The 13,543-nt window shown below is 41.6% G+C and overlaps 1 protein-coding gene across 1 annotated transcript; it reads left to right on the plus strand.

The window, feature by feature from the left end:
* The first annotated feature begins 10,231 nt into the window (after positions 1–10,231).
* LOC145442590 (acid-sensing ion channel 3-like) lies at positions 10,232–12,933 on the plus strand. The gene is made up of 3 exons (XM_080320543.1): positions 10,232–10,399; positions 12,024–12,144; positions 12,217–12,933. The coding sequence occupies exons 1-3, from the start codon at positions 10,324–10,326 to the stop codon at positions 12,464–12,466; spliced, it is 447 nt and encodes a 148-aa protein (XP_080176669.1). The 5' UTR covers positions 10,232–10,323; the 3' UTR covers positions 12,467–12,933.
* The last annotated feature ends 610 nt before the right edge of the window (positions 12,934–13,543 follow it).

Genomic DNA, 13,543 nt, shown 5'->3' on the forward strand with positions numbered 1-13,543 from the left:
TGAGCAGAGAGGGGATGAAGAAACTGATAGCAATACATATGAAACTCCCTATAATATTGACCGATTCAATCATCAATCGTGGAAAATTTTCGCGCTTGGCGCGATTTAAGCGGAATAAGCTCATTCGCGAAACAGTACAACAAAATGTCGCTCAAAAGTAGCGCTCAGAAGGTGTAGTATGACGGGGGGTCTGAGGTGCGAAGGCCCCCCCAGAAAGTTGTTTGTTTAATCATCCATGTGCGGGGCTCAAGACCAACGTTTTGGGGGGCTGACGATGTGCTGATTCGGCCCTGGCTGCACCCGAACGCAAATTTATACGCCGAGTGCAAATTTATCCGGAGAACACAATGGGAACAATGAGATTATACATTAGACAATAAAGTAATTTCTCGTCTGTTTTGGAGTTCGGATCCCACAAAAAAAACTTGTGTCTCTGTTAAATCACGTGAAATTGTGACAGCGGGAGAATGCATCGTTAACTTATTTGTTTTAAGTCGGGGCCATGGGAGCTTGCTTCAAAGTTTCCAATCCTAAAGATAGTTTCTGGACGTTCACTAACGCAAGGAAAATATATTCAGCTTTCATATTGTAAGAATCAGACTATCGGGGTGAGGAATAATCGTGAATGGATACATGCTAGGACGGCAGAGGAATGGACGCGAAGGAATCAATCTCGGGACACAACTTAGGGAAATTACCTCTAGCCGTACATGTTCATTCGTTTGTTGAAAGCGTCGGATTCCAAGGTGTCAGATATGTTTTTATGAAAAACGCGTTCTGGCTGAGGAGGTAAGTAATAAAGCATAAAATACTCGGGATGAGGCGATGGCGTGTCATTATAGCATTCTCAACCGTAATAGTTATAGGCGTTGGCGTAGCCAGGGGAATCAAAAACGCCATGCCTCCCAATTCTTTCGAAACTTTAAGCAAATTTACATGAAGTAGAGTATTTTACGACAGAATGACGTGAAATCTGCGATGCGGTCGTCCGGGCGCTTTATTCTGGATTAGGACTGTAAAATGAACTTTTTTAGTCAACACCAGTACACTACAGTAATAGGTGGATCAGTCGAAAGATAACTTTTTTTAGTTAACACAATATTTCCCTAAAAATTTCAACATCAGGAGTTTTGTAGTCCGGTTTTCTGAATTTTGTGGTTTTTAAAAAGTGTTTTCCTCTCCGGATACCAAAATATGGTGACCCCAATTTATGGGTATCATCAATCTGTACCTATACCGGAGGTCACGAAATAACAGCAGCACCCTTCAACAAACTGATGTATAACAATGGGCCCGCCGGTTGCCAAGTCGCGAGAAATTCATGATTAGTGTGGTATAATCAATGATCCTGATCAATGATCAATTGATCAATGTAGGCATTTAAATTCATGTAGGCATTCAGTCTATTCGCTCGAATACGATTTGTCAATGCGTGGAGCATATTGGTTTTACGTGAGCATCTGATATGAACCTGCCTTCACTTGCAGGCTAATATGGAGTTTATTATTGCTGACAGCGACCGGCTGTCTGTTGTACGTAACTGTCATCAACGTGCAAAATTTCTTCACTTACCCCACTGCGACTAAATTGGAGGTTCATTACGTGAAGAAAATTCCATTTCCGGCGGTTACGGTCTGCAACTACAACATCTTCCAGTACGTGAAACGCGCGATGCTTTACATTTAGCTACTGTGTAACTTTAATTTCTTCCACGAGGAGATACAAGTTGAGCAATGAAGAGATATCGATGTTGGAATACATGTACGATCCGTATGCTGCCTTCGTGAACGAGACCGGCAAGAACGCGTCACGGTACCGCGGTGTTAATATGAGACAACTTATTCGAAATTCAGGGTTCAGCTACCAAGAACATCGAGCATTGGGAGTAGTTGGATTTATTGTTTAACAATTATTTCTAAATCGTTTCCCACCATTTCCGTAACTGTTGTATTGGTATTGATTCGAATTTAGCTGTGAATAGCATCATAGTTATGGTAGCATGCTGCAGCAGCGAATTACGTAGCCGGACATGACAGATAGAAATATAATATTGGTACATTAGTGATGTCAACGTCGATGAGGACGTCATGATGACAATAACATTTACTTCGATCGTTGATCAATGTACAATTGTACATTGTACAATGTACATGTATTGCACATGCCCCTGACTCGGCCAAGACGTATGATGAGACATATGAAACGGCTCGTGCCATTTTAGGGCAGTTGCTTAACTTGAGTCAATCCTAATGAAAAGCAGCAATCGATTCATTCCAACACCGAATCATGCTATTATAAAGGCATCGCAGCGCAGACTTGAGTATCTGAGTATTATTTAGGTTAGGAGTCGGAAAACCCCGGCACCCGTGCTGTTTGTGGCACGCGAGAGGATTTTCATGGCACGCCAAACGATTTCATGCAAATAAGTGTCATAGGCTCATTATAATTATATTTTTGCAAAAAGTGAAACGGAACATTTCAATATGAACAAAGCTTGTATAGGCGATCCAAAATTATTTTGTAAATCAACACGAAATAGGGTAAATTTTTAGGGCAGATCTTTTAGGGTAGATTTATGGGGGCCTCATGTCTGGATTTTAATGTGGGAACCCCAATAAATAAATATATATTTAAACGGGAAATATTTTTTAATTTACGTCATATACAGAAATGAGTCAACAGTATTAGCAGTTGTGAAATCGTTTGGATGCTTTAGTTTAGTCTATGAGTATTCACTTAGGACCGCGACTACGATATGAAATGGCATTTCAGCGCGGGGAATTTTCACGCTATAGAAGACACGACCTAGATATAAAGTTTTGGGCAACATGCGACCATGCGACTCTGTGCGGTGTATGCACTGCCAAATTGATTGGCGGCGATAAGCCGCCGCATGCTGGCCAAACGTTCGACATTGACATGTATACTGTCAAGGTGCCAAAATGACTAGCGCCGACATAGTCCAGCGCCCGCAGCTTCCGCCGCACATATCAATTCAGACCCATCGAGGAAAATAATGAGCCGCTTGTCGAAATAGGGTTCTGGTAAAAATCATTTGCCTCTGATTAAAATCGATGTTGGGGGGGGGGGGGATCGAGATAGCGCAGTGCATAATATATAATAATCCGCGGTATAATCCGCGGCTGCAACACCAATGGCTGTGGGTTCGAGTCCGACTGAGGTCGACTTCCTAATTCCGATACCTAAGTGTTGGAGGTTTACCTAGGCTCCTCCTCGCCACCTCATTCGCACCAGCGGTGTCTTACAAAAGCCTAGAGGTGGGCCGTGCTATAAGTCGACAGTTACGGAAAATAAAAAGAATATCGGCCTGGTGTAAAGGACCATAGTAGTCGACAAACACCATGAATACCCCCCCCCCCCCAAAAAAAAATCGATTTTAATCGAAGCAATGATTCAAATCATTGTTTTTTGATTTTTAAGGTTTTTTCCTAGAATAATAACAATAAAACACATGGGTGGCGAGATAACGTATAGTGGTATAATGCACAGTTACAACACCAATGGGTTATGGGCTCGAGTCCGACCGAGGTCCACTCCAGAATTCCTACCTATGTGTTGAAGGTTTATCTAGGCTCCTCCTCGCCATCTCATCCGTGTAAGCGGTGTCTTATAAAGCGTAGAACTGGGCCGTGATACAAGTCGGCAACTACGAAATAAAAATAAAGAATATCGGCCGGCCTAGTGTAAATGACTGTAGTAGTCGACAAACACCATGATTACAACCAGTGGCGGTTTTGGGGGTGGATCAGGTGGGCGGTCGCCCAGGGCCTCCCCTTGTCGAAGGCCCGAATCATTGGTTTCGGCGCTTTTTTCAAGGGTTATAGCGAATAGACGTGGAAATCCGAGTACCAATCAAGAAGATGATTCTGTACAGATGGGTCAATCATCAAATCTCTGCATTTGTTAGAAACGTCCCATATCTCGATAATCATTAAGTCTCTGCAAGCGGTAGAGGTACTTGTTTTGATGGAGTTATCCTTGCAACCATGCAATAATGGATATGACATAGCCCAGTCCCTGGCTCAAACCTTGACAATGGGTGATGGCTCATTACTAATGTCAGCCGGTAGCTTTCCAGATTAGTGCGGTCTATTTAGCTTGCCGCAGCTATATTGCTATTCTATTTAAGCCTGCTTCATAGCCGTGTCACAGTGTCATATACACATCACGTTATACCGGTCCACATGGCGCGATAATAATAATTTGGTATGCGAAAGGGGGCTCTGGGGGGGGGCGCATTCCCCCAGAAACTTCGATTACATACTTATAGGTCCCCCCGGAAGTCTCGCCCAGCCCCTCCCCCCAATCGTAGAATCACTGAATCATCAAGCAAACAATCAAACAAACATGGGATTAATGACGACCATGCTCATCAAGGTATCGCAGGTTATCACATCAACTCCATAATGCGCAACTGGAATCACCATCCATAGTTGAAAATGCTCATGATCAACCTCACTGGCAATTATCGGTCCATAGAATCGCCATTATCCCGTTCCCAGACATATGTTGAGTAAGGCTGAGGCAGGGTTGTAACCAGGTCACAAGGCTCCGAGTCACCAGTCAATCTCACTTCCATATAGCTATGAATCGAGTCAAGTCGAATCATTTTCAAGTCACCACAGAGTCAAGTCCTAGTTCAATTCTAGGTTGTAGAACTGACATTAGATTTCCGTAGTCGCATAAAGTGTACATATTTGATTTCACATGTCATTTGTGCAGTTGTGATTACAATAATGTGGGACTCGAATACTTGACGAATAGAAGCCTACTACTCAATTCAGAATTGAATCTCTCAGGTACTCGATTTCGATCGGCCCCAAAGTCCAATCGGAATCACCCGTCACGCTAGCATATGTGTACTTGTGTAGCAGCATGTCTGTATTTGCGAGATAGCGCAGTGGTACGTTCCACACCTGCGAGGCCAATGGATTGCGGGTTCGAGTCCGACTGAGGTCGACTCCAGATTCCTACGTGAGTGCTGGGGGTTTATCTAGGCCCCTCCTCGCCACGTGATCCGCGTAAGCGGTGTTTTAAAAAGCGTAGAAGTAGGGCGTGCGACGACAAGTCGGAAAAGTCGAAATCTGAATAAGTAATGTCGGCCTGCTGTAAAATGACCAATGTATAGCCAAAACACCTTAAAATAAAACAACAACTAGCTTTGTATCGTGAGTATATCATTGATGATATCTGGAGTCGTCTCTGGATGCGAAAAACTATGCCCGTTTCTGTACAATGAACCTGGTTGGCCATTCACGCATCTCTCAAGAAAATAAACCAGCCACAAAAAATCAATAAAATTAGCGCGGTGGAATTAAAATAAAAAATCAACGGTAAATATCTGAATTAAATCGCACTGATTTAAATCAGCCAGATTTAAACCTTAACCCTATAGTCGAAATGCGAATTTCGAATCCAGTTCGTCTCTCGAAAGGAGATATTTCTTTAGATTCGTCTGATGTATCACCAATTTCAATATATCTGAAATAACGACTATCTTCGCAGCTTTACCGCGACCTTTATAGCTTTGCAGACGAATCTAGCGTCAGACCGACATCAATGTGACACCATCCCGACTTGAATGATACAGGGATGGACACATTTGTCATCATCACCAGACCATATCATCATAACAACACTGATTGGCCTGTCAATTATTGGATATGGTACCGAATACAGTGAACTTGGAAGCGACCAAAGCAACCATAGAAGATCGATCATTGCGTTTATATAAAAATAAATGATGCAAATAATACGTACATGTAAGCGATAGGTCCAGTGGGGTAGGCTACCCTTCGCGACCAATACTTTAGGAATCACTGGCGTAACCGACACCAGATGCAGATAAGCGGTTGGCGGGATTCCTTGTTTGAAACGCTAAATATGGAAAAATTAAACGTTTGGCAAGTTAGTTGGTAGTAATTTCATACTTTTTGACATTTTGGCACGCTGCTCACAAAAGGTTGCCGACTCCTGAAGTTATCCACACCCTAAGCCAGAGAGGGACAAACAAAGAGGGATTAACGGCGTATTTTGTCCCCGGCTACGCCAATGATGACAACCTAATCTAATAGCAACGAAAATAAGTGTAAGGGTCGTATGTCGTACACCCTTCAAAAGGGTGTGCCATAAACTCGGCGTGTATTAGCTGTAGATTTACAGTACTTCGGCGGGCCGTATTATTGTAACATCAAAATTGTCCTGATTGTGTTGTGATTTATTATTATCAATATCAACTTCGTGTGGAAGTATATGGCACCTTAACAACGAATCGTATTGGGTTGAGAATATAGAGCAGTGCATAAATCTTCGGAGTCGGTCTAAAAATGTCCAGCCTTGAAATCATTGAACATAATGTAAGTGTCGCATGAATTGTTTGCATCATTGGATGGAATATTTTGACTTCACAACTGCCGTAGGTACAAGACATACGCACAGCTTGCATCATCAAAATTCTTTCTCCACTTTTCTGTAGTATACCATTAACAGAAATCACGTGGAGAATTGTTTGAAGCTGGCCCTGACTCGTTTCGCTACCACAGTTATATTCATTCCTCATCATAGTGGAACTAAAACCCCAATCACGCAAAGTGAGTTCGTGGGTGGGGGGGATTAGAATATGTCTCGCAACGTGCGTGGAGCAGCGGATGGCGACAATGGACAGAAGAGCTATACGGGCTACCAATGACGTAACTGCAGCACCCTACACTCCTCTGAGTGATGGGGATAGGGGCTCGAAGGAAATCAACAATTATTGCGTTACCCGTTTTCAGAGGGGATTTATTCAACTTGAACATTTTCTTCGCGTTTCATATCGCTAGAGGTATTGATTTTAATATGAATAGCAAGACAAATGCGAATATTGCAGAGAAATAAGGCATGTTGGCGCCGACGACTACCACACATAGAGCAGCACTATGACTCTACAGAACATTTTCAAACCGAAAAACGGGCCACGGCCAAATAAAGGTTGAAAAGCCCTGCCCTAAGCTATATTCTCTTATCTGACAGAACTGCGCCAAATTCCGCAATAGTCGAACTCATCAATAAAATGGTCATATTTCTTGGCAGTTGCACATACAAAGGTGAAAAGTGCAACGACTCCTACTTCTATGAACAGCTGCGGGACATCGGCAATTGCATGACTTTTGATCCAAGGAATATCTCAAATGACAAAGACAAATATCAAACGGTGCCAGGTGAATTTCTTTCGGTGGGTCTACGGTTGATTGTAACTCTGGTATATAGACCATAGACCAGGGACGGGCAACATATGTCCCGTCTCCCGTGACGTGATTTTGAGCAGCCCGCAGAGGTTTACCGGTCGTACATGACAATGTGGCCCGCGGTCACAGTCTGCCGCAATTCCCCATTACTTTACATATTACGTCAAATTATAGTGACTGTAGGAGTGTAGGTTATTTTTTAGCGTGTGTGTGTGTAGGTAGAGGGCGAGAGTGGAGCTTTCGTGTAAGTTAGTCAACACGAAAAGGATTGCATTACCGCCATATACGCATGTCCTCAGCCGTAATGAATTGATATGTTGGTAAATTTGGGGAAATCCCCAGCCCTCGTTCGCACACACATTATACCAGGGGCGCGCAACACACGGCCCGCGGTCACAGTCTGCCGCAATTCTCCACAACTTGCTCACTACGTTAAATTATAGTGACTGTAGGTTATTCACTCTTTTTTCGGACGCAAATAATAGCGATTTTTAGGTATTCTTTAGTTCTTTGTTTTCTTTGTGTGCGACATTCAGCCAGAGTTCAAAGAACCTGTTCACAACTTTGATCATCCACAGATGTCTCATTGAATTCAACAGCTATCGAAATACAATACATTAATAAATTCATTGAATACTGTTTTGGTTTCTATACTTCAAAATTAAAATTTACATTATATATACCATTAATCCTTGTAGAGGTGGATAAATACGCGTTTAATGTATCGATTCAGGAATCCGGCCCGCTGACTGGAGAAGTTGCCCGCCCCTGCCATAGCCCATTTAACAGAAGAAATCAAGAGACATTGGCGTTCGGTAACATGATAATATATAAAATATAGTTGATTTATCCATTATAATGGACACTACATAAGACCTCCTGAACCAGTGGTCCCCAAACTGGAGCATACGCTGTTTTTTTGGGGTCCGCGAGACAATTATTAAGGATCGCGAAGCACCTTTCGAAAAATTGAAGCTAACCCGAAAAATAATTGTGGATTATAAAAACTGTTAGAAAACTTATTTTCCAAACCGAAATCGAAGGTACCCAGAATTATATCGTTAATCGACACAGATTATAAGATTTTGGGGCATAGTTATTCAAAGTGAAATTTTTTGTCACTCGTCGCGCGATTTAGTGTCACCACATTTCTTGAGGTTATGGTGATATGAGTATACCTCGAACATAATATGCACAATTTAATGGAATTAAGTTCTCGCCACTGAGCGTATCGCTTGTCATCGTTGGGATTCTTTAACCTAGGGATGTTCTGTGCAACCTGTGGGTGCATCATCAAAATCTTGATTCGCCAGGACACACCGAGACAAATGAAGGTTTCAGCAACATGCTAGTCCACAAAGTAATTATTAGCAATTGGCCGCTTGGATCCAATCTACGTTGAGGTTATGACTCATGACTATTGGTCTTGACCAGAGGTGGACAACCTACGGCCTTATAAGGAAATTTGTGCGGCCGTGGACACGTAACTCAATTAGTATGTCTTGGCGGTCGTCGACATGAAAATTGAATTTACGAATTACCTCCCGAATGTTTGAGAGATTACTGTAACTAATCTTTGAGAGAATAAATTTATCTAGAAATTTTCGTCGCGCTACGCGTGATTTGATGCGATTTCATTTTTTCGATTTTGATATAGTTGCGCTCTTTGCAATCTGAGACCCAAAGTACAGATGCGAACTGCAGTGGAAAATGATGCACCCTATATAGAAATACCAACTTGGAATCGTGTGCTCCTCACGAAAGAGATTTGTTTCTGGTACGTTTGGGAGATTCCAATATCTTACCAATATAGCGACAATCCTGATCAATCAAGATAAAACAACATGCAACGAAGTGACTAATAACAATTGGCCCACCCGAATATGCATCATCATTTATAACTTGCCTTAAATTCTCGAAAGCGCCCACTCCATTAACTTTACCGGTGAATCTGGTCACATGGGTCGAGAAAGGATAAATATTTAATAGTAATATGTGAAACTACTAACACCAATGACGAAATTCACTCGTGTATATGAACAAATATTTGCGCCTCGCGCGACCGTAACCACTCCCAGAAACTAGCGATTTCGATGCGTATTGTAAGACGATAGAGAAAAAGTGGATTAGTCCGGATTTCACCGGAAATGGACATGCGCAGATTAACATGGATATTTGTTGTGCAGCTAGTTCATTGCGAGTATGTCCTGGAATGGGGCCCTAGGCTCCATAGGTAATCGAATGGCGGCCGTGAATAGCAATGAGTCTTCGGACGACTTACACTAGATTTGGTCGACGTATACGATATGGATGGTTGGATGTTGTCGGTTCAACAGTTACAGCTCGCAGTCATATATCACTGGAATGGAATGGATGTTCTGACCTCAAAAATGATGCATGACGATATATAGTCCTGGTCAATGATATTTTTGTCCGTTTACGACTCTACATATTTTCAATTCAAGAGTTAGGTGCAACTCAGCAATTTCAATTTACTGTGACGCCACAATGCAATATCAGTGATGCCATGATATAAAAACACGTTTTAAACATTGGACCATATTTTAAACATGCTGTTTTTTTTTTCAAATATATATTTGTTTTAAATGCAACCCTACTTATTAGAATATCAGAGTATCACTCATAGACCTAATCTCACATGATATTTTACAGTACGAAGCGATGGCTTGAGTCTCGGTCTGAATTTTCACGGAGCCAATTGGACACACGGGCCATTCATGAACTATCAAGGATTTAGCTTAACTATTCACGACCCCAGTTCGAATGTTGTCCTCTTGCAAGACAATGGGATACCGATTGCTATTGGGCATACGACAAATGTAATCATATCTAAAAAGGAGATTAGCCTGCTGGTAATTTATTAATTTATAAATTGAATGGACTAAGCCGTCGTGTTGCTGTATTTTTCAATTCACTCTTAATTCGACAGCCACCTCCACACGGACAATGTGGGGAAAAGCAGTTGGATTACTACTCGGAATACACCAAGGAGGCATGCCTACTGGAATGCAGGACAAAAGATTTGATAAGGGCTTGCAAGTGTAGACTTTACTACATGCCGGGAAGTAACTCCGTGAGATTTTGCAACAACATAAATATTCTACACTGCCAAGAAAATATTGGTATGAACGGTAAGAACCTTTCGTGAAAGTCTTTTAGCTGCAGTTTTAAATAATACCATGACTTTCTGAGGAAAATGGCTTCTAATTCGACACTTATATCATTTTGAGAGCGTATACGGCCCATACCGTCACACTTCTACCTCCATATTTCATTGGTGCTGCAGAGTAATGAAAAGAAAGGCTCGCCTCAATATTAGAATGAGATAATTTCGTTGGTCATGACCGCTAAGCAATAAGCATCCCACACAGTGTTGGGATGATTCGAATCATTTCTTGACTCGACTCAGACTCGAGTCAACTTTTGCGTATGACTTGACTCGATTCACTTTGCAAAAATGACTTGACTTGACTCGGTGCTTCAAAAATTTGTATTGATTCGTCACTCGGAGTAAAATCTACGAGTCAATTTCAAGTCATCAAGTAACCGGTGTCGATTAAATGACCGTATCTTATGTATGTTCGTCTTATTCACGACACGTCAGTGATACTTTCAAGATCAACCAATCATTCACTGATCCTCCATTGTTACATCAGAAATAAACTGCCGCATACGAAATGATCACAGCTTGCGTTGTCGTAACAGCAGTAGTAGATCAATCTAATAGCAACGTATCGCTGTTTATTAGACGGCTCTGTCCTTACATTGCACAGCGCTCACCTTTATAAACCCTATTGTATGATTCGAATCGAACGAATATAGTTTATGCTTTTATATTGCCACGTAGGTGTAGATGGTTAGGTTAGTGTATTGTATGATATCAATTTCTTTAACTTCTCGAGGCTTCTTCAATCCTCTATTTTGACTGAAAACAACAGAATGTAGCATACAGCTCAGAGTTGTGAAACTCAACTGACGTCGTGGGCCGGATTCAAATATTCAGATCACTCGCGGGCCGCACCAGTCAAATGATTCCAAAATATTACCAACTCTTAACTCAATATCTACACTTTTTCGCATTCTCGGAATTGGGTGTCAATGTAAGCGATTTGCTCCTGACGATGACTAGAAATCACAACTCCGCTGTCAGGTGATTACTGGTTATAATATGGCCTATGAATATGCTCGAACTATCTTAAAGGAAAATTTATGAGAAGTATTTCTTACTACAAATTCGAGAAATGTGCTGGATAAAATACACGCATTTTCAATCTATACTCAGAATTGCTTCGTAGGCCGGATGAAAGCATTTGGCGGGCCGTACCTATATGTTTGACCACCTGATGTAGCTAAACTAACGTATTTTATTAGCAGTTCTACGTGTGCGTGAGTGATTCAACGCTTTTTTACATGTACATTTAACTTTATATTCGGTACTTGATTCAAGATAAATGGCCAATTGATCTGTCTTAACACAGCTAGCAGAATCTAATGACTTTGAATGATCAGTGATCACTCGTTCTCCGAAAATTCAATTTAACTTGAATTGAGACTTGACTCGTGACTTGACTTGACTTGACTTGACTTGACTCGAGTCACCTCCAAAAACGAGTGACTTGACTTGACTCGAGTCAAAATGTGCAATGACTCGAGATGACTCGTGACTCGAAGGTAGTGATTTGATCCTAACACTGCTAAGTGCTACCACGCATGGTACGATGCTGCATGATGATGAATAATAGTTATACATTGCAGGATCCGATTGCGATTGCCCACCAAGATGCCACAGCCTGAAATATGAAACAACTCACACCGTGACAGCGATAACAAACGGAACCCGAAGCTACACAGTTGAGAAGTCTGGTTTTGACTTGAGGTGTCAAATAGTTTATTTCAAGATTTCACATTACCGCATATTAATATATATACCCTTGTTCTTGTTTTATAGAACGTCTGCAGCAGTCGTCAATGTATACTATAGTTCATTAAGCTACAAGAACGAGACACAAGAGGCAACGCACTCCATTCCGAGGTTATTGGGTGAAGTCGGCGGAGCGTGCGGCCTTCTTCTCGGCGCTAGTTTCATGTCCATTTGTGAAGTTTTGGATTTTCTAGCGTATATTCTGTATCTTTTGTCCGCTAGAGCGCAGAACAGCAAGTCGAGAAACCGAAGGACAGGCCCGGAAAATCAGAAGTAGATATGTCCGGAGACTTCGGACACATACGATCGGATTTTACAATGCTGCAGTAGGCTATACAATTCCGACTATAGGCATTGTCAATTTTATCATAACTGTAATTTGCTGTTCCTGTTCTGATTACTTATCGACGATTTTTGTCTCGTGAATTACAATGATGTTGAAACAATGAGTCCGTCAGAGTATGAGATTAAACGTATCAACCGCATATAATGGCAACAATACTAATAGGCCACGGATATTTGATTGATCTGCTGCACAATCGCACAGCTTTGGCATAGTGCCCTACGGTGGTGTGAACACAAGCAAATCTCACAGCATGGGATTGGGTTAAGTCATTCTTTCCATTTGACCAAAGCAATGTTCGCCACTATTTATAATGGCTTGCCGAGCGCGATATTTTGTATCAATCGAAAGCTACCGCGGTACTGATTGCTATAATATCAAATTTATTTTGTTCGTGGTCCTGGAACCCACCAAAATATGCAACGTATTTTGCATTGTAACGGAGTTTGACATTGTGACTGAACAATAATACCGTCTGGAATGCCGTGCCGCAGCTCAGCAGCAAGTGAGGATCAGCGCAAAGCGCAAGCGTATTGTCAATTGTTGTGCCAGCGATTGAGACATTCAGGAGTGTTCAAAATAATATTTCAAATTTCATCGGCTTTGTTTTCAAACCGTCAGGTTACCTGAAAAAAACGTTGCACACCAAATTTGACTCAATTTCAACCAGTAGATGCCAACTTCAGTCAAATTGAGATTCCGGTTATTTCTGAAATAATAGTATTTACCGTGACCAATTTCGTCACACCGACATGACCGAATATCGTGTTTCTGGTATGCCTGAAGAGGCAGGGATGTCTTTTCCACTTGTTTTGATCTTGACAAGGTCCTATGGTGGAGTTTGTCATGAAGACATCGCCAATAAAAGAAAAAAAGATAACAGGCTATTTAGGGTACAGAACTTCAGAATAACGCGAAACAATAACTTCATATTGTTAATTTATTCGCTAAAAGCTTTTCGACTGACTCTCATCAGTAGCGAACATCAGTAATAGGGTTAATAAAATTCGA

This window comes from Botryllus schlosseri, chromosome 7 (genome assembly GCF_051294905.1).
Source record: "Botryllus schlosseri isolate E-star chromosome 7, Bs_hap1, whole genome shotgun sequence".
Lineage (NCBI taxonomy): Eukaryota > Metazoa > Chordata > Ascidiacea > Stolidobranchia > Styelidae > Botryllus > Botryllus schlosseri.